This window comes from Cebus imitator, unplaced genomic scaffold (genome assembly GCF_001604975.1).
Source record: "Cebus imitator isolate Cc_AM_T3 unplaced genomic scaffold, Cebus_imitator-1.0 Scaffold167, whole genome shotgun sequence".
NCBI lineage: Eukaryota > Metazoa > Chordata > Mammalia > Primates > Cebidae > Cebus > Cebus imitator.
Window position 1 is genome coordinate 2,453,887 of NW_016107482.1, and position 22,072 is coordinate 2,475,958.

General features: G+C 39.3%; 1 protein-coding gene across 1 annotated transcript in view; it reads right to left on the reverse strand.

Annotated features, from left to right (window-relative positions):
* Positions 1 to 22,072, reverse strand: part of CNTNAP5 (contactin associated protein family member 5) — an 865,582-nt gene that overhangs the window by 475,478 nt on the left and 368,032 nt on the right. Inside the window, exons 4-5 of the mRNA XM_017544214.2 lie at positions 17,464 to 17,611; positions 1,532 to 1,735 (exon numbers count right to left, since the gene is read on the reverse strand). Coding sequence (XP_017399703.1) covers positions 1,532 to 1,735; positions 17,464 to 17,611 — 352 coding nt within the window. The remainder of the gene's footprint in view (positions 1 to 1,531; positions 1,736 to 17,463; positions 17,612 to 22,072) is intronic.

Below are 22,072 nucleotides of genomic sequence, written 5' to 3' on the forward strand. Positions count from 1 at the left end.
CCATGCCCAGCTGATTTTTTGTATTTTTAGTAGAGACGGGGTTTCACCATGTTGACCAGGATGATCTCAATCTCTTGACCTCGTGATCCACCCGCCTCAGCCTCCCAAAGTGCTAGAAATTCTACTTTTAACGGTATTTTGATGTGTACTTAATCTAATACATTAGGTGTCAATTTTGAGTTAAACTTTGAAATCTATAGTTACTGTGGGGACCCAAGAAGATCCTTAGAAATGCCTCAAAATAAAGACCCTGTATTGTTGGGTTTTGGGGCACTAAAATTAATTCTTATGGCTCTCCAGCTAATTGCTAAAATTTATTTAACTGTGGTCTTTTTGTCAATCTTCCGTGCAACTTGGAGTTACAAATTGCATTTTGCAATTTCTTTTCTTCTTTGCTATTTTATAGTAAAGACCAATATCACTTAGATTGAGCTCCAGTTCTCCTATCTGTATGATGGGGCTTAGAGAAATCTACCTTCAAAGTCATTGTAAAAATTGCACAAGCTCAACCTGAAAATACAAAGGCATTTAACAATATTTTATCTCCATATTTTCTTATTTATAGAAATAAATCATTTTTGCTATTTTATAGTAAAGTCTAAAATATAACTATTTTCCTCTCCGTTTAATATTAGTAAATATCAGATGGGAGGCAGGGAGTCATTCTTATGAAAAACAGCCACTTACATTTTTTCAGCTTGTCTTTTTTTTCTCTCTCTCTCTCTCTTTTTTCTATAGAAGAACGTTATTTTGTTTGTATCCTTGGGAACTGTGCTCCTGCCTTCTGCACTCGGTTTACCCTTCTTTCAGAAGTGCCTTTGATCATGTACAGGAGGCTGGGCCTCTCTCTTGTTTCCCTGGGATAGGAAGTTGGTCACAATGAATGCAGACCTGCCTTTAGTTCAGCAGACCCTGATGGATGCCAGTCCACAGTGGGAGGCCGTGTGCTAACTGTGTGGAGCCAGGAGGGCATTCTGTACTAAGTTTAATGGAATCTCATGAGTTTGGGGCTTACTCTGGCACAGCGAGAGCACCTAAAAAAAGGAGTTTCCCTTAAAAAGACATGAGAATGCCTAGAAACTTAGATTTTTCACCTCACATATATGATCCCCTCTCCCCCCACAAAATAACCCAGGGCAACCAAAATGTTTCCACTTCATTTTCCCTCTGAAACTTAACTTTCTTAAATGTACCTAACAGAATAGATTATGAGCAAGCTTTCTTATAATATGTGTGTATACTTAAACTTGTGAAAGCTTTTTTAGAGTTTGAGTTACTGAGAGAATTAAATGGTTAAATACGTAGTTAGATCAATAAATACGAGTTTGCAATTCTCCCTAAATATCAATATTATACTGTGTCAAAGAATGCTATACGTGCCTTAAACATTTCTATCCCCACCAATACCACTTAGATGGTGCTCTAGTGACTTCCATTAGATACACTGCAGGTGTCAGACACTGTGACCTGTGGAGTAAAGGAACTCTCCATCCCTTGGCATTGGAAGGGAAAATGGGAAGTCCAAACCTACCCAAGCTGAGGTGCAGGGCGAGCCTCCCCTTCTGGAGTTCCAAGGTGATGTGGTCTCCACGCTGACCTTCTCCATGGAACAGGACCCCATCTCCTTGCATGCTCTTGAACTTCAGGGAGACGACATCTTTAAGAGTACTCATCAGCTTCTGATTGAACCTATACAGAAGTGAGCTTCGGCCATCAAAGTCAGCAACGTCTGATTCTGGGAAAAAAGGAGGAGCCGGAGAGAAAAATCAGTGCATATCCTCATGGCTGCTGTTCTTGTTTCCCATCTTAGTTCCTGTCCATTTCACAGAAATGTTCTTGAGATCCACCAGGTCTGGTCTCAACAGGAAGCATGTAGACTAGAACCAACCTAATTAGACTCAAGGGAATTATTCATTTACAAGTAATCACCACACACTGAGTCAAAGTGAACTGATCATCAATGTAGAAGTAACAACTCTCATTAGTGATATGTCAGCTTTTGCTGGAGGGGACAGGGTGAGAATACTGCAAGTACCTATGACTGGCTTACTATGTCAGATGGCTTAGAATAATCTGTCATGATTTGTCTTCCTGACAGTCAGGACCATTTGATCTCATCATCTCAGATACAACATCAGAGATGAAAAATAGATACATTGTTATGCCAACCCCACATAGTACTCTTTCCCTGGAAGTCTGTGTTGAGAAGGATTCTGAGGCTTCTACTGGGTTCAGGGAAAAAAAAAAACAGTAAAAGAAGGCTTGTTATTTGAACAAAGAGGACACGTGTACTGCATTCTTTCCATAACTACCTTATCTGTGCTGGTGATATTTATCATTTTAGAATTTTTATACAAAACATACAATTCATTATTGTCAAAGCAAAATAAAGATCAAGTAATAATGATTTAGATAAACTTACATAACAGGTGTGTACAAATATATCTGACAAATTTGTGCCTGAAAGCTAATGGAAATTCTATTTGGAATAACTTGTTCTAGGTTATTTTCATGTTTTCTCTATTTTTTCATTTCAAAAACTTTTATAATGAGCTTTTATTATACACAAAAAATGTAAGACTATTTAATTATAAATTGAAACTGATTCATTATATATCATGTTGTGTGGGTGGGATTGTGGTGATTATGTGGAGGGGGTGGGATTTTCTATTTAAAATTGAGTACCCAAGAAAACTCAATTTTTTAATTATTTACCATGCAATTAAAATACTCAGTGTGAGCATACACAATGGTAAATTATTTTTTAACCAAAGATCTAGAAACAGTCTTTGTAAATCTGAAGTTCTGAAAAAAAAAGAAAATGAAATAATACTTTTTAATAGTTTGAAAACCCAATTTGACCATTTATTTATATGTAATAAAGTAGTCCTAACCAAAAGGTTGCTGATGGAAACCTAGACTGTAAAAAGAAACTGTCCATATATAAAGAGACTTTCACAAATGTCCACCTACCTCAGCACCTCCCCTCCCCACCTCATCAATGCACCTATGGCTATTACCTCAACTGGGATTCCACCCAGACCAAAGTGGAGCCACAGGCCACCAGCTGCCACCAATCATGGAATAGTGAGGACTGTGGTATATGGTATAGATAAGATGACAGATTCTAAACTGTGATGGCCATAGCTTGTTAGCTGTGTCACCTTCGTCTAAGGTGATTTTATTATTTATAAGATGATGATAATCATATCCATTAGAAAAAACTGCTTTGAGAAGTAAATGTTCTAGGACTCACAAAGTGATGACACATCAGTGTGATCTCACTGTGCATGATACATTATTTGTGTTAAATCAATAATGCATAGGAGTGGTATTAGTAGTAATTGAAGTAACAGAGGTCCTTTAGTTCCTGTCTAGGCAAATTTATTGGCTGGCACCCTACCTTCTTATCCCAAATGATGCTTTTTCAATTTTGATTCAGAGGTGTCCAGAGATGCTGAAGTAGCTCCAAGTTTCTTGTCCTGTCATGTTTCAGCTTCTCACACTTTAGTAGAAATTAGTGTGTGCAGGGTGTGTACATTGTGTATTAGTATTCTCTTCTAATTGATTCCACTTTGCCACCTCACCAGATTGTGGAGTAGAATTTGGGTCCTAGGTAACCCCTTTAGTGTCCAGCAGTGAGCAGAAGGACTACATAGTGTCCCTCAGAGCTTCTAAAAGCAAATGCAGAGAGTAATGCTCACAGTAATACTTACTGAACTGTCTCAGTTCAAAGGGGGCAGATTCAAACAGGGTTTCTTAGAGGAAGTGAGTAGTATACTGGCCTTGCCTTTAACAATATGTAGGAGTTACCCAAGGGACAGGAGGGACCCAGTGTCTCCAGGAGAGTAACAGAGGCATGAGAAAGTTTGGTGCATCGCAGCACTGCAGGAGGCCAGCATAGTGAAGCAGGGGCAGAAAGATCTCTAATTCCCAGTGTGGCATTTCTTGCAGGCTGAGACACACAGCATGTGGTGTGTCTGAAGCAGTAATTCAATTCTGTTGTTATTCATGAATGCATTTGTCCCACCCCCATAGACAGATATCACATCTGAACTTTGGGTTTCCCTAGCACCGGGCACACCCTCTCTTTTTGCTATCACACAGCCCACAAATTGTGTGCGTCACATCACTCACTCACACCACCACTGTACCCTTCATCTCCCAGGCTGCACCAGCACTAAGCACAGTCTGGACATGGCAGGTGGGGCCCCGTGTGTGGTGAAGTAAAACCACATGGAAAAAATTTACCTTTGGTTCCCTGATAAACACATTAAACTAAGGAGAGGAACCCTCTACAGAGCAGCTCTACTACTCACCAAGGGTCTGACTGGGGATAAGTTTATGTCAAAACTATGAGCCTCACTTTGCATCATCGTAAAATGGTGCATAACAATGTATTCATTTAAACTTACAACTGATTATAAGAATGCAATGAGAGAACTTGGATTAATATTTATATAAATAGATATGTATTTTTAATGTAATATATAATAAATAACATATATTTATTATGTAATATATATTACATAATACATATGTAATACATAATAAATGTACATTTATTTATATAAACAATATAATAATATATTTATATAATAATATTATTGATATAATAACTATTTATTATATAAATATGTATATTTATACCTTTGACACTTTTTTGTCCAAGCAACCGTTATGGAGAAATTTATGTGAATATAAATATTCATTATGTTACTGCTATTTTTCCCATAACCCTTCATTTTACAATTTCACTCTGCAGCGTTCTTGGCCGCCAGGACCCCTCACGCAGGCCTGAGTTCTTGGGTCAAGTGTTGAATTCCAAACCTTTCCTTTCTCCAGTCCACTCGTTCAGTCGCCTCCCTCCCCATTCATCATCGTTACTACATTCTGCATTCCATTCCCTCCAATCTCTGACTGGCGACTTAACTGAGGATACAAATGTTGATGGAAAAGGGACACAGGTTCTCTCTAAGAAAACACATCTCCATGTTGTCATGAGACCTTGAGGGAGCCGAGCCAATCTGTAGAACCAGTCTAACAGAGCTGGGTTGCAATTCTGGTTTTGCTCCTTACTAACTGGGGCATGGGTGGGGGTGCATTGAGGCAACTTTCTTGATTTCTCTGAGCTCCAGTTCTCTTATTGTATGATGGGGCTTATAAGTCATTGTGAAAATTGCACAAGCTCAGACCTCAAAATACAAAGGTATTCAATAGCATGTTATCCCCACATTTACTTATTTTTAGAAAGAAATTACTCAGTAGTGAAGATTGCAAGCATGGCATAAACATGCTATCAAGAACTTGGGCCTATAATCCCAGAACTTTGGGAGGCCAAGGTGGGTGGATCACGAAGTCAAGAGATCGAGACCATCCTGGTCAACAAGGTGAAACCCTGTCTTTACTAAAAATACAAAAATTAGCTGGGCATGGTGGTGCGCACCTGTAGTCCCAGCTACTCGGGAGGCCAAGGAAGGAATGAACCCAGGAGGTGGAGGTTGCGGTGAGCCAAGATCGCGCCATTGCACTCCAGCCTGGGTAACAAGAGTGAAATTCTGTCTCAAAAAAAAAAAAAAAAAAAAAGAACTTGGTGTGAAAAGTCTGTTTGGGTTTGGGATTCGGTAGCCTCTACGTCACACTGGGCAGGGGTGCATTCACGCCCTCATCATCATCACCTGCTTTCTGTTTTATTCTAATAGTTACAGAACTGCCTCCCGGATTCCACTTTTGCTGCCCTCACCTGACACATTTTCTCATCTTCAAAAGCTCAAGGAACCTCACACCTCACCATTGCTAAACTACTTCAATGAATCTCCTTTGCCCTGAGAATGAATTTCAGTCTCCAGGGCCCCATGTGATCCTGCTCTGTTCACCTCCCCCAGTTCATCCTGGTTTCTTTCTTCTGCCCTCACACTGTTCCAGGCATGCTGTGATGTTAGTGTGTGTGCGTATGCAGGTATGTGTGGCGCTAGGGTCGTGTGTGTGGAGCCCACACCAGAAGCCCTGTCATTCTGGTTTTTTGTGCATGAACTCATTTAATCACATCAATTAACCTTTGAGAAAAATACTATTATGATTCCCACTCTACAAATAAGAAAAACAGGGCACACAGAGATGAAGAGGTGTATGTAGTGATCAAGTGCCAGGGCCAGGATTCAAACATACCCTGTAAAACACCCCTGCTGAGTGCACTGAGCTCTTTCCCAAGTGCTGCCCACTTGGACCACGATGCTCAGCTCATCAGTCAGTTCCCATCTGGCCCTTTTTCTAAGAGGTCCTCCATCCCTGTTAGTCATCCTCTATGCACCTTGCCATTCCCTTCATAATATACCTCACAATTGGATTTGATGATGTTCATCTGTTTTCTCAGTGGTTTATAGTTCAGTTTTTCAAAACATTAGTGCATCTCACGAGGACAAGGGCCAGATGTACACTGGTTTCCACATTAATTCACAGCCTCGCACTGGACCTGGAAGGGTATGCCATCCAGAACTACTTGTGAAATGAGCTGTGACCCATCGAGGTGCCTATGCCTGGTGTTATGCTGCCTAACTGTCCCCTGAGTTCCTGCCACATCATCTATTCCACCATTCAGAGCCAGCTGACCATCCACACTGCGAGAGTTAGTTTCTCCTGCTGGCCATGCTTAGCCACTGGGGCTGCGATCCCTGTGTCACTCACACATGCTCATTGGTACAGAGAGGATGTCCAGCCTTCAGTGAGCACAAAACTAGCCTAGTCAGGGGACGGAAGCTTTCCTCCGACCAGCACCAGTACCTGATAAGAGCCACACTTTGCTGTTCTCAGATAATTCAGCCAAATACTCTGGACCTCTGTAATATTAATTGCACTGCACACAACAGGCTCCAGCCATTTCTCAGATAGACAAACAGGTTTTTAAAAATTCCAAAGAAGGATTAAAGTTTTTCCCAACTGAACACTTAATACTCTTTCCCAGACACTAGGAATACTCAGCACTCCCAACTTCACTTAGGAAAAGCAGATATAAAATGATAACATTAAAGACCCACATGGGTGTAAAGTTGGTGTTAACAAAATATAAATTATTATAGCTGTTTTTTCCTTATGAGGTAGTATAACCACTTTTTCTGGATGTCTCTTTTTGCTGTATGGGGTCTGGTTATGGAAATCAAAATCTTTATTCTTCTTGTACAAGCATTTTGGCAGATTCTCTTTTAAAAGAAAAAAGGGAAAAAAGAAAAAGTGTAGAAGGATGTTGAAAGGGTAGACAGGGTCTCTTACTAGCAGATAGGAAATATGTGATCACCTCAGATGTAGTTTTAAAGGCAAAAAAAAAAAAAGAAAAAAAACCTGAATGCATCTCCCATGTTTTCCATCACAATTTCTTTAACATACTTGTAGAGATTTCTTTCTCTGAATTAAATAATCCATTCCCCAGGGAAAAAGGAACTAATTAGCAGACATTACCTAATTTAATGTTCTTAGTAGCCCTGAAAGGTCCATATGTTTCCCCATCTGTAAAGTGGGAAAACCAAAGCTCAGAAAGATGTGCCTCAGCCATCGGCACATACAAGGCAACGAGTCTTGACACTGAAGACAAAAAGAAAAAAAAAGCAGATTTAAAGAATGGATGATGTTAAATCAAAAGTTTCTTTTTCTTAAATGTTGCTCTGAATTTCCATGGGGTTCCTGATCTGTACTTGCTCCTTCACTTGCTCCCTTCCTGGGAGGGCAGGGAAACCACACCTGGGAGGCTTTGTTATGGTAGAGCACAAACGCCCTCTTCATCCCCACCATCTTCCTGAAGTTAAACCCTCTATCCTTTTTTATGTTTGTTTTACTGCTTCCATCATGCATTCTTGCATTCAAGCTCTACAGAGGTCCCTGCTCCCAAGGACTAAGCTGGTATGAACAGGCACATAATTCTATATCCATCGAAAGGAGTGAGCACTGTATTCTGAGGGAGTGCTGAACTCTATTCTCTCTAGGGAGGGGCGGAGGGTCAGGAGGGTGTCCAGGTAGTGTCAATGCTTCTCCAGAGTCCTGAGACATAAGGGGCAGTCAGGCTGGTGAGGGAGGGCGGGGTGGGAATAGGAGAATAGAAGGTGGAAGTGGGAGTAGGAAGGGCAGTCCCACCAGAGTGAAGGAGTTGCAAGTTCAAGGCAAGAGGGAGAAGGAGAAAGTGCAGGGTCCCATCTAGGATCTATCAGGAGTCAGACTTGCAGAAGGGAAGCATGCCCTGCGGACCAGTGGCATTGAGGCCACCAAGGAGCTTGTTGGAAGTACAGAATGTAGGACTTCACTGCAGACCTAAGGAATAAAAATCTCTGCATGTGGGACCCAGCAAGTGGTGTGTTAAGGAGCCCCCTCAGTGGCTACTATTCTTGATGAGGTTTGAGGATCCCTGTGCTCAAGGGTAGGTTGCCAAGGGCAGTGGGGAGTCAACAGGTTGGAACTAGAGTCGGGAGTCTCGTGATGGAGGGTCCCATTAAAAATCAAATAATATGGGTTTCAATGTAACCATGATATCATTGGAGAAATAACTACTAAAGCATTTAAAGCATGGAAAATGCATGGTTGGCCTGGGTTTTTAGAAAGAGCTCTTTGTATTTTAGAAAATGGATCACATTACTCGCATGGTCAGCCTGCATTCTCATCCTGGCTACCCACCTCCATTACCCAATTTTGTTGTGCCTTGCCAAGGTAGTAAAACCCTAATGTGGTCCTTTGGGGATTTTTTTCCCCTCACATTAATACCTGATATCCATCCCTCAGAGTTCTCTATTTTATCTACTGTGCCAGTGACCCAGAGCACAGCTGTTAGATATTTACCTCCTGGAGTGGACAACTTCTCTCTCTTTTTCTGAAAATCGATTTTAGAATCCCATTATTATAAACTCAATTCAATTCAATTTGTGGTTTGTTAAGATGATGATACATTGGCAGGCTTCTCTAGAATATGAAGGATAGTCAATCATGGTCCGGAGTCCCTAGAATGAAGGCAGGCCCTGTAGGACACAACCTCTACTTTCGGGCCAAGATAGAGCCGAGGTGCACTCTCCTATCCTGGAGTATTGGGAAGGCCAGCAGTGGCCGGCTTCCTACCAGGCCCGTAATTGCTGACCTGGCTGTCACAGCTTGTTTTCTGAGAAAGACAGAGTTCCGGAGGCATATGCTGGCAGATTTGATGGTCTTTGGTAGCTTGTCAACAAACCAGCTAAAAAAAGAGCTTCACTGAATAAAATATTCCAAGCATGAATCCCCAAGTGGACGAGCTGGGCTCCTGTCTGGGCCAGGGACAAGCAGTTGGCTTCCTCGCGGGCCAGAAAGCCAAAGCTCAATATTGACAGGAGAAGCTATCAATTCACCCTGAGACAATCAGTCCCTCTTGGACTCCTCGGTTGTTCACAGTAAACATGATTTTCAATACAATTACATTTTGCAGCTTATGTCTTGATCCATTATATAAGAAAAATGATTATTATTCAGACCATACTGTTGCACTGAAGACTCAAGGGCTTTAGCTAGCAATCTACAAACCACCAAAGTTTCCACAGTCAGCTCAGATTTGCACAGATTCTCCCACCAATTCTGTGACTTTGCCAGGCCTTATCAGTAACTCTGATGACCTTAGATGAGCTGTGAAAATGATGCAAGTTTCCAAAGCTAACTATGACAACTCCTAAGATAGCTTTTCTTTCAACATTTCTGACATTCCTATGTATGATAGCACATGAAAAAGACAAGATGAGTTTCAAGAAAAAAACCATGAAAACAATCAGAGTACAAAAAAGAAAAAACCTCAAAACTGAATTCCAGCCCTAACCTTAGCAGAAAAATACATTTTAGCTCTGACAGTCAGACTTTCCTTCTTATAATGCCTAGTTTTTGTTTCTTTGTTTGTTGGTTTTTTTTGTTTTTTTTTAAGGCGTTTCAGGTGTGTAGACATCTTCCTGGGTGCACTTAAAATTTGTAGTTCAACTGGATTGTTGAGTAATGACAAACATTACACAAAAATGATATATTTATTTTAGGGAACTCCCATAGTATATATCATTTTATTCATTACTTGTAAATTTATTGGCATGTATTAAGCATATTCTGTTCTCCTTCTGATCACTGTACTGAGCTCTGAGATGCAAAAATAACAAAGACATGAGCCATATCAGCCAGGAACTCAAACAACCTAACAGCGACATAGCAAATGCATCACTGCACCACTGGAAGATGGGGTACAAGGAAGCATTATTGTGGTCCCTACAACTTATTCCCCCAGTGGGGACTTGTGGGAGTGAAAAAGGGAGCCATAAATAAAGAAATGGAGTGACAAGCATGGACTAGAACTCTAAGGAGAAAGCTGGGACATGGTCATGGTAACCCAAGTAAGGGGTGCCTGGTAGGCAGTGAGAAGATAGTGATCACTCCGTTAAGGTATAGACAGGTTAGCAAAATCTTTCACTGCAGGGATGAGGTTTCAGAAATCTTAGTCACAAGCTCACAAAAGGAAGAATAATCAGCCCATCCTGTGGCAGCAGCATCATGCAATGACAAGCTGCTTCCTGACTTCCAAGATCATCAGTGGTCTTCAGTCACAGCACTGACACAATTGCCCCCTAAAAGGATGTTCATACAACGAGAGGGTCATTTAAATAGCAATGTCAAAATTAGAGGTGATAGTTATTATTTTTCTCCCCTTATAGTAGTTGGAATGTTTTTCTATAAAAAAGATTTAGTGTGGTTTTATGTTCAAGGGAAGGTGAACAATCTTTGCTAATGATTCTACCTGGACACAGACTAAACCACTTAATAGTGGGAGGCAGAGGGGAGTCACGGTCAATCACTCCAGTGACCACTTCAACAGGGAGTAAATGCAAAACAAATTGTAGGAGGCAAGGCCTTGACATTTTTTTTCTGGAAGCCTACTGCTGTGCAAAGTGGTTGATCTAACCACTAGGTCATTTTTCCCTTTTAAGTTTTCCTTTAAAATCACCACCATTAACATATGGGTCATGGGAATCACAGCAATATCGTCAGTCAAATCACACACTGGGCAGGAGGGCATTAATTCATCAGGAAACAGTGTTAGCTGTGTATTTTTTGTCTCCTTTGCAAGCCTTGCCAAAGACTTGGTTTCCTAAACCTCCATATTTATGAGCATTTGTTTATCTATCTTTTGTAGCTTCTGAAAATCTGTGAGTTTCTAAAGGGCAAAGATTGTCTTATTTATTTTTGTACCTCTGAAGTCTAGCAGAGGGAGCCTACTGGGTAATGTTTGTTGACTGTTGAAGGAGCCTTCAGATCCTCAACCAGTCAGAAAAGTTATAAAGAAGTCACTGATTTAAGATGGAAGATCACAGTGTCTTTTATTTAATGTGTTGCTATTCCATGTATGTGTGTACATTTGTCCCTTCATAGAATAAATGTTTCAGTCATTCCTATAGGAAATAAGAGAAAGAAGGGCAGGAAATTTCATTTATTCTCAAACTAATGAGGGAACTGCAATGAATCTGGCATCTTGGAGATTTTTTCCAATTCTTAAAAATGCTATGATTTCCAAAGTGGGAATCAAAAGTTCACGTTGGACTGCCAGTGCCCCAGGTCTGACTGCTGCCATCCTGTCCCTCCCAACTTCCGGGGCTCACAGAGCTGTAAGCTGGGCCATCTAAATTTCCCTGTGATCGGGTTATATGGGCCTTAGTATGCCAGAGGTGAGGTTTACAACTGTCGGCCTCTACTATGTAGGACAAATGACCCCAAATAATGAGAACAGCAACAAAAAGGGCAGCTGAGGCTGGAATGGCAAGTATATTTATCTGGGGAAGGAGAATACGACTTCAGCTCTGAGGTGATGAATTCTGAATAATACCACTTGGCAGTAATTAACCAAATAGGAGCAAGGTCTTGTGTGGTACACAGGCGACCTGAAGTATAAAATGATTTTTGCAATTCCTAATGAGATTGGGAAGCTTGGCAGATCATTATACTTTATCAGAATTTTTAATGCTTTTTAAAGTTAATTAGCTTCCCATATTTACAGAAATTCAAATAAAAGCCCCCAGAAGAACTTCAGGTAGCCTATCCTCCAGGTGGCCTGATTAAGATGCTGAAACCCTTTGGGATCTGGTGTGTAAAAAGCTGACCTTCCCTGGAGGTACAGATGAGATGTGGTCCTGAATATGAATAAGAAAACCAAATACAGGGAAGTTTGGTGAGAAACCTAAATATCTGATGAAGGCAACAGTGCTCCTAACTAACACTTTTTGAGTGTTTACATTATGCAAAACACTATTTCATGCAGTTACATGCATGAAGCAACACTATTATTACCTTCCTTTTCACAGAAAAGGAAACTGGTATCCACAGAGGACTCAAGATTGCCCAAGATTATCCAACTAGCAGGTGGTGAAGTCAAGTTTTTATGTCCGGTGGTTTGAATTCAGAGCCCATATGTTTTACATTATACTGTCTTCTCAAGTTTTCAGATTTCATTTAAAAGCCTTAGGATTAGCAATCACAGGCATGGAAATGACAGTGCAGACTAGGAATGTGATGTTTGAGATCATAGCTTTAAATTCCGGCTCCTCATCACACTTGCCTAGAACCGAAAACAAAATGCTTACTCAAGTACTGGAGAACCTACCCAGAGATTAAGATGTAATTGAAGTGCAGCCAGATTAGGTATGTTAAAAATATATTATGTCCCAAGGTGATTCTTACATAGAACTAGGTCTGAGAACACAGGTAAGGGATAGAGCATTGGAAGCGTGCTCCCAGATACTCTTGGCCCAGTCAACAGCTAAACTTTGTACCTGGAGCTGCATATGCTCAGGAATCATAGGTTGCTAACTTTGATTTTGTGAATAAAAAAAATTATCTGGGTATTAGAAGATTCATTAAGATGTATTCCGTCCAGTAGATTTCAGCTTCCAACATTTGGCAATACTGACACTCCAGGGCATCGTGGAAAGTATCTTGTCAAGTCAAGAGAAGCAGATGTCAAACAATCACACAGTTAACTGATGACATGTAATCACAAGAAAAGTGCTTCAAAATATAAATACGAAACTGATAAAGTCCAGAAAAAGGTCTTATTTTTTCTGAAGTTCCTAGGGCATTCCTAGATACCTGGTATCTTAAGGGGTAAATAAATGGCATCTACTAAATGAATAAATTAGGGAATGAAGAAATATGCTAATTTTTCCAAAATTATAAAGGGTTAAGTCTGAAGAAATTATAGAACTGTAATAATTCTACCCATCTCTAGCAACATACTCAACTAAACCTTTGATTATTAAGCCCATAGACACAAAATTAGTTTCTTAGAAATGACAACAGGTTTATTAAAACCAAGTGATTCCAGATGAACCTGGTTGCCTAAGCTGAGAGAGTGAGGTTGGACTGATATATCTATGTATCCATTCAACATGTACTTATTGATTGCCTTTTTGTGCCAATTAATTGCTGACTGTTAGCAGACAAGGTGCCTGGTCTCATGGTACTTATATTCCCGTGCAGGTACTACAGTAGGCAAACAAGAAACAAGTAAGCAAAACCCAACCAATGAGATTCTGGTTTATGGCAGAGACCACAAAGCAAATGACAGCACATCATGTAACCATGGGCATATAACCATGGGTATATAATCATGGGCTAATGGTGGGTGCACAAGAAGGCAGCTGACTTTAGAGGAAGAAGTGTCACTCCAAGAAGGTGACATTATAATTAAGAATCACATTGTCAGAAGGAGTCATCCCTGTAAGTTCTGGGAACAATTGTTCAACAAAGACTTTTATTTTCTGGTAAGAAATCTCAATTTTATTTTACATGAGTCAGGTAGGGGAGTGATGTGCTTTTATTCTTCTTTATAAAGAATATTTCGGTGACTGTGTAAAAAATGGTTTTGGGGAGGTTGTGGCGTGGAAGCAGGAACTCCAGAAAGGAGGCTGCTTAACAACTCCAGGTGAGAACTGACAGAGGCTTCTACTTACAAAGGTGGGAGAAGCACATGGATTTAGGACACATTTTAGGAGGATTAAGAGGAAGGAAGTGACAGAGGTACCATGAGCTGTGGGTAAGTTGCACAGGACTTAAAGTTATAGAGAGGGAAGAACCAAGGCTGTTTCCTAGAGTTTTGCATAGGTAAGTGAATGGAGACTGATACCGGTTACTGAGATGGGGAGGAGTGGTACAGAAGAAAGTTGCTGAGGGCGCCACTAATCAGGAGTTCCATTTTGCTATATTCTGTTTGATAGATCTACTATACTTTAAGTGGAAATATCAAGTAGGCAACTGCATACATCATCTCAGAGGTCAGGCCATGAGATACAGATGTGGGGTGACTATTATGTAGATGTGTTTAAATGTACAAAACCATAAATTCAGCAAAGCATGGAGTGTAGATGGAAAACTAGTAGAAGAATTGAGATGGCCAATTAGCAAGTGAGATAGGAGGAAAAGACAAGTTTTAAAAATATGTGCATAGCTTTTTGAACCAAATTCTGCTGAGAGTTTGAGTGAATTAAGAAACATTGCGTCCACTGAATTGGGCTTCTTGGGAGTCACTGGTGATCTTGAGAAAAGTAGTTTCTCTAGAGCATTCTGCATTGGTGTTTCCCTAGAGAAACAGAACCAGTAGGATGCTTATAAATATTAAGAGATTAATTCCAAAGAATTGGCTTATACAATTGTGGGTGTGGCTAAACACACCTGAAGGACATAGGGTGGGCTGGAAACTCTCAGGCAGGATCTGAAGCTACAGTCCAACAGGTGAAACTTTTTCTCTCTCAGGGAAATTTCAGTTCTGCTCTTGAAGCATTTCAACTGATTGAATTAGATCCATTCAGATTTCCTAGTATAATCTCCTTTACCTAAAGTCAAATGATTGTAGACACCAAGCATTTCACAGCAGTGACTACATTAGTGTTTGTTTGGATAACAGGGGACCATTTGGCCAAGTTGACACGATAAACTGCCCATCACATTTCACAGTATTGACTGGAATCAGCTGCAATGTGAAGGGAGGTGAGCAGGCGGGGAGGGCAACTAGGAAGAAGTTTTAGAGAGAAGCCATTCTGTGAAGAGGAGAGAGGAAGAAAAGGAGACGTAGTTTCTACATAGGACCATGGGTTTTTGTTGTTTTGTTTGGTAGTGCTTACAGCAAGATTTTATGTTTCTAGAAACAATCTAGTCAAGGTTGAGGGTGGTGACTCACGTCTGTAATTCCAGCACTTTGAGAAGCCAAGGTGGGTGGATCACAAAGTCAGGAGTTCAAGACCAGCCTGGTCAACATGGTGAAACCCCTTCTCTATTAAAAATACAAAAACTAGGTAGTGCACTCCTGTAATCCAAGCTACTTGGGAAGCAGAGGCATGAGAATCGCTTGAACGTGGGAGACAGAGGTTACAATGAGCTGAGATCACACCACTGCACTCCAACCTGGGCAACAGAGTGAGTCTCCATCTCAAAAAANAAAAAAAAAGGAACAGAAAGAAAAGAAACAATCCAGTCAAATAAGAAATATGATAATACTGAAAGGGAGAATTGGGTTCAAAAGGCATACTAACGCATTGGTTTTAGATGGAAACAGAAAGATACATTCATTTTTTGAAATTTTGTTCCCGCAAAGGAAAAAAAGTACCAAAGCATCAGCACTAGTGATTGAGGATTATAGGGTGCCTGCTTGAGGCACATCAGAGGGAAAAACATTCTGTATCCGACAACTCCCCAAGGTTGTTAACTTTCCACCACTGGTGAGGTTTCCCTGAAGGCAGTTTATCCCATTGAAGGATGTGCTCGACCTGGAGCTTACATAGAGAGAGGTAGACTCTGTTATCACAAAGTTGGGAGTTTTCCCTCGGCCTAGAACTGGGCTTTGGCAGACCTCTGAACCTTCTCATACTGTAGAAAAGGTATATGTTATCATGATCATTTTTCTGAGTAAAGTGCTCCTCATCAGATTCTCAAAGGAGTCCATCACCAGAAGATGCTAAAAGACATCTTTCAGCCCTGCAGCCTGTGATGTAACTCGATTCTGTGACTTTCTGTGCAAGGAAACAGTGTGAGTTAACAATGGACATGAAAAATAAGTACAACTGAACAGAATGAGAAAAAGCAAAAGGATAAGGACATGTTAAAGAGTCAAGATTCTTAGATCAAAATAGATGGCTGGTGTAGTAATACTAACAAACTCAATTGTAGCATAAAAGCTTCATACTGTATTTAAAAATAATCTCCTAGCAGTGACAAATTGTTATCAAAGAGGAGGTAACAAGAGAATTTTAATGCCCCAGAGATCCCAGGATAAGACACATACACCCTTGTAGGTGTTCTGTGCTTTATCATACAAAGTTTAGAGTGGAAGACAGTCCCTCCTGGGCCTAATGGTTTGTTGATGCATCTGTTCTAAACCACATTCTTTCCGAAAGTGCTTGTTCAAGATAAATACAGTCATTTTAGCAGTAAATTCCCAATGCGCAGGGCTTTATTTTTAGCACCTCTGTGCCCGAAGTTTACTTGGAGAATTTGTAAACATTCAGCTTTTTGGGTCTCCATTTTCAGAAATTAGAATCCAGTATGTGTGAGATGGGGTGAGGGAAATGCATTTTCTAGGCGACACTTCTATTGATTCTGATACAGCTGATCTCACTATGGAAATCAAGAGAAACATGTCACTCATTAGATGCTCCTGCAGCTCAAAACAGGAATCTATTGAACCTGTCTGGATGAAAGTGTTAGTGATCAAATGGGTTTATGCATGAGGGTCATTGGGTTTTAGCACATAAGCAGAATATGTCACTGGTTAAGGCGGAAAACCAATTTATTATTATGCAATTTTAGGTTTCAGTATAAAGCCTGCAAGAAAGAATTATAGGGATGGAAACCTTCCTGGAATAATTTTAACCTTACTATAGAGTGATCACTAGTTCTAACCATGTTTATAATCTTCTTTGTGTGCAAGATAGAGCTCTAATTTCAAATTTAGTACAAACAATTCACAGATGAATGGATGAAGGACATCATTTCAAGGAGAAAGCATTTTGGGAATTACATTTAGTTGTTCTTTCTCCTCATCTTCTAGAACTTGTTCTAGAACAAGTCAAGAGGTGAATGCTTTTCTCTCATAGCTCTGGGAAAGCAAGTCAGAGAAGACTTTATAATACCTTACGCCACATCCGGGGAAGAAGTAAACCTAATATTTTTTTTAACTGCAAAGGACAAATTGTTACTGAATTCCCTGAGTTATTAATTTTGAATGTTTTGTTGAGTCTTTATCACACCATCACAGCTGAATTCATTTAGCCCTAAGAAGAATGTTTTTTCTACTTTGGGGTTGAATTGAACATTTTTACATATGCATACGAAAGTCTAGAAATAACTTTAAAATAAGATGAATTGTCAATCTCAATGTAGATAAACTGATGTCATGTAGACAGTACCACTCACACTCAGCAATCATAAAAGGTACCTGTGGGTACTTACTATAGGAACATCCGTAGACCTCGACCCTCATGCCAATCTTCCCACTGGGATTCCATTTCAGGGGCACAAAGCGAACAAACCGGGCTCTCACTGAGTGCAATAGCTTGTGGTGCACCACGCTGTCCGCATTCATATTTCCTGCAAAGGTCTGCAGAGAAGAAAGAGAGCCAGTGAGGTTTGTGATATCATGTAATTTCAGTGGAAACCCGTATTTGTTACTCTACAAACTCTTACTAAGAACATATCCAATTTCTCCCGTATTTCAAATGAAATCTGACTTGGAGGAAAATCCTGCATCGTGTGTTTTTTTTTTCAGAAATATTTTACATTATTCTTTAAGAAATTCCTTTTAAAAATTTTATGAATAAAGCAATCCTAGCAAGTCCTGAGACATCATACCTAAAAGCTTTACAAAGTTCACAATACAATTAAATTCCCATGTTCCTAATGTTTGCAATCAGTAAGGAAAGGAAGGTAACTGACTATCTGCTTTTAGAAGGAAAAGATTTTGTTGAAGTAATTGTTACCATTGATTGAGGCCAGTCACTATGCTAAGCACTTTCCATTATCATTATTATCACCATTTTGCAGATTAAAAAAAAAAAGAAGAAGAAGAAGAAGAAGCCTTGAAAGAGAAAAGGGAAAGGAAAAAAATCTCCAAATCACCCAATTGGCTAGTAATTAGTCTGATATTTCTACAGTCTCCTACTCTTCAAAAATTTCATTGTTGTAACAGGAGGGAAATAACACAGCTCAGATTTATATCTTGTTTATTTTCACATTTCTATGTGAACTTTAATCAAAAGAACACACAGCACAACAACTATTTGCTCTACTAACATTGTATTTCATAGCCTTTATTTGGATGAACAATTTTATTGGGGGCTTTTTTTTTTTTTTTTTTGGCTGCAGGTGAAAGCCAAAGACTCACATCTAGTATTTCTAGTATTTTTTTAATTGGATTAAATATGCATAACAAAAAATCATTATAACCAATTTAAAGTAAATAATTTAGGGCGTGAAACATATTCACGTTGTTGAACAACCATTACCACCATCCTTTTCCAGAACTTCTTCCTCATCCCAATCATACCTCATCTTTAAGACGGGATGTCAGCTAGCTAAACGATTTGTGTGCTTCATTATGAATCTTCATCTGTCTTCTTTTCAGCTTCTAATATTCATAGACAAAACCTACTTGCTGATGTGCAATCAATGTCAACCAATTAAAAGAAGATCCATTGCCTTCGCAAATGGCCAAAGTGAAAATCAAGCAAGACAATTTTGTCTATTTAATGAAATTCATTTTCAAAGAGCTTAACCTTAACCTTGATTGTATTTTCGTAGCACCTGTGGATCCAGGTTATCTTGCGTAATCTCTGACACTTCTACTACACACAAAACACCCACTAGCTAATAGCTCTGCAATTAGGCAATTGATGTAATTACCATTATGTATCACAAAGTGGCTTATAAAGAAAGAAGAAGCTCACTTTCTATTTTGCAGCTACTCCTGGAGCAAAACTCTCGCATAAAAGAATGACTTAGTGGGTAGGAATTTCTTGATATTCGAATTCAACATTTCAGCTCCCAGATTTGTCAAACGTTTGAACATTTTCTCTCCCTCCAAATGGATAATGACTTTATTTGACAGGATTGCTCTTCCATGTGCCCTGCCCCCAAACCTAGCATCTGGCACAGATATGAAGCTGTCCTCCACCCCTGCTCACCTGGAAAGGACTCCTCCCTGTGGAGTTTAGTTCTTTTAAAATGTCCTTGTATCCATTCCACTTTGTTATGTATAGGGGAAGGAAGGGAGATTGTTCTGGTGGTTTCTTATTGATTTGGATAGAGTGAAATATGTCATGTTTTTCTACAGCCTAACTGTGGAAACTTCCATTCAGCACTCTTAATTCCCTACTGATTGTGTGTACACTATATCCCACCTCCCCAGTCATGTAAATATGTGTGGCTTATAGCATTATTTATCTAAGACAAATGTGCAATAGAAACTTATTCGCCTTCAAATGACTGTGTGCCCCTTCTGAGTTCTGCATAATTTGTAGATAGAATATCACACACACACACACACACACGCACACACACATACACACACACACACACACACACACACACACACACACACACACTCCGATTAACAATGTTTCAAATTTGATTGCATACTCTAGATAAAAAGATTTGTTTTATGACCTGCCAATGCTTTATAGAAGTTAATCCCTTGACTAATGTATGTTGTGCTCCAATGAGAAGGAATCACAGACTCTCATTCTGAGAAGAGTCAGCCTTTTTATTGCAGTCTCACAGTCTCAAAGTCCTACTATCCCAGAGCCACATTATTTATGGCTTCATAGTCTTAGAGGGTCATGGTCAAGCAGATCCAAGGTCTCACATTTCTGAGATCCCAAAGTTTACAGTGCATGGTCCCAGGTACTTCCTGGTGCTAGTAGCTTGAAGTCACTAGAAAGCATTTAATGGTAAAGGCAGATTGAATCTAAACAAAGCTACAACCATCCCCTCCCCAAGTTCACCAGTAGATCAAAGGCATTACTTATCAATCCCGGAAGGTAGGTGCTGGATGAATAGCAAGAAAAAATTTTCCCGTTTGATGTATTAAAACCACCATCCTATCCAAAGCCATCTAACTTGTTGAACTTAAAATGTGAACAACAAAAATGACAATGAACTACTCATCAGAGGAAAAAATATGAAAATCCAAAAATGCTGAAAGAAAAACGTTAGCATTCTATGTCCAGTGCTGGAGCTCAGAAAATGATATACTGAAACATGCCCCTCTGACATACAACTAAAGAAGTAGCCTCAATTCTCTCTGACCTTCCCCTCCTCACTCCATCTTTTAATACTTTGTTTGAAAGCACAGGTTAAGGCTATTCTCTTAAGTTCTTTTATCTACCTGGAAACTGAACCCACTAAAGAGAAACACAATTGTCTTCAATTCTCTCCCTGAAATTTAATCAATTAGGGAAGATTACAATTTGCATTACAGAGAAAAAAAACTAAAAATTAAATACCACACCAAGGACCTAGATGACCTTTATCTCTAATCCTATTCAATGCCTAAAAAGAATTATTTATTAAAACTAGTCTGAGCAGTGGGTCCATCCATTTTCCTTGAACATCGTATACTGCTCTTCAAAATGACTACATTTCTTCCATCTCCCTTTCCCCTATGCAGAAGGCTATATAAGCATCTGGACATCATTGGGTTATTGAGTCCTCATTCTCTTGCAATTCCCCTGTGTGCATGCATGTTAAATAAATGTGTACACATTTTCTTTCTAGTATCTTGCCTGTTGTTAATTTGTTACATTAATTTGTTTCTTTGTTAATTTTCAGTGAACCTTTAGAAAGAAGAGGGGAAGATTTCCACTGGCCTCTACATCTCACAAAATAGCTTTCAAATATGAAGGAAAAATAAAACAGTTCCATGAAAAAAGTAAATAATTTATTAGCTATAAAACTGATAAGAAAGTTTAAGAAATTGATGCCAGGTGACTCACAGCTGTAATCCCAACACTTTGGGAGGCCAAGGCAGGTGGATCACAAAGTTAGGAGTTCGAAACCAACCTGACCAAATAGTGGAACCCTTTATCTACTCAAAACACAAAAATTAGCTGAGCGTAGTGGCGCACACCTGTAATCCCAGCTACTCTAGGGGCTGAGGCAGGAGAATCGCTTAAACCAGAGAGGCGGAGGTTGCAGTGAGCCAAAATCATACCACTGCACCCCAGGCATAGATATTTCAGGCACTAAGTCAGAGTGCTGAGTTTAAAAAATAATTCCAAACTAACATTAGTAGATAGACAATTTGTATATAAACTTAAAAGTAGTAGAATATTTTTTGGAAGATTATGATTATATTCATAGTATATTATTTTTTCCTTGACAAAAAGTAGAGATTTTTCTGAAAGCTAATGATGTAATTCATCTCTGAAATTGCTCCATGCTATTTCTTCATATTGTATTCACATGTGAAAGCACGTGATCAGTTGTCACTGCTTCAAGATATAGGACATTCTTTTTTATTAGGTCAGCATTATTTATGACTTTTTCTATAGAAGAGTAAGGACATTAAAATGTAACATGCATGATGAAAATCTAAGTGGAGACGCTCTTTGTGGTTAACTTATAATATTGAATGATGCATGAGGTAGGCGTTCAGAGTAATATTCTTCTGCATTATAGTAAGAAAGAAAACTTAACTTTTGTTAAAATTAAATTAGTAGTATATCATTTTATTAAATGTACTTTTATTTAATAAAATGCAGTACATTTTAAAAATTTCAGATTACATGTGAACTTACTTTTTTAATTAATCATTTTTAGCATGTTAAAAAAATTGATACCGGGTGAAATTTTTGGTGTAAAGGAAGGGATGATGAGCTCTCTCAATCCCACTTAGTGAAAATGTATCAAAAGGAAAGGAAATCAATATATGGAAAAGATACCTGCACCCCATGTTTATTGCAGTACTATTCACAAGAACAAAGATATAGAATCAATGTATGTTCATCAATAGGTGAATGAACAGAGGAATTGTAACATATGTATGATTCAGCCATAAAAAAGA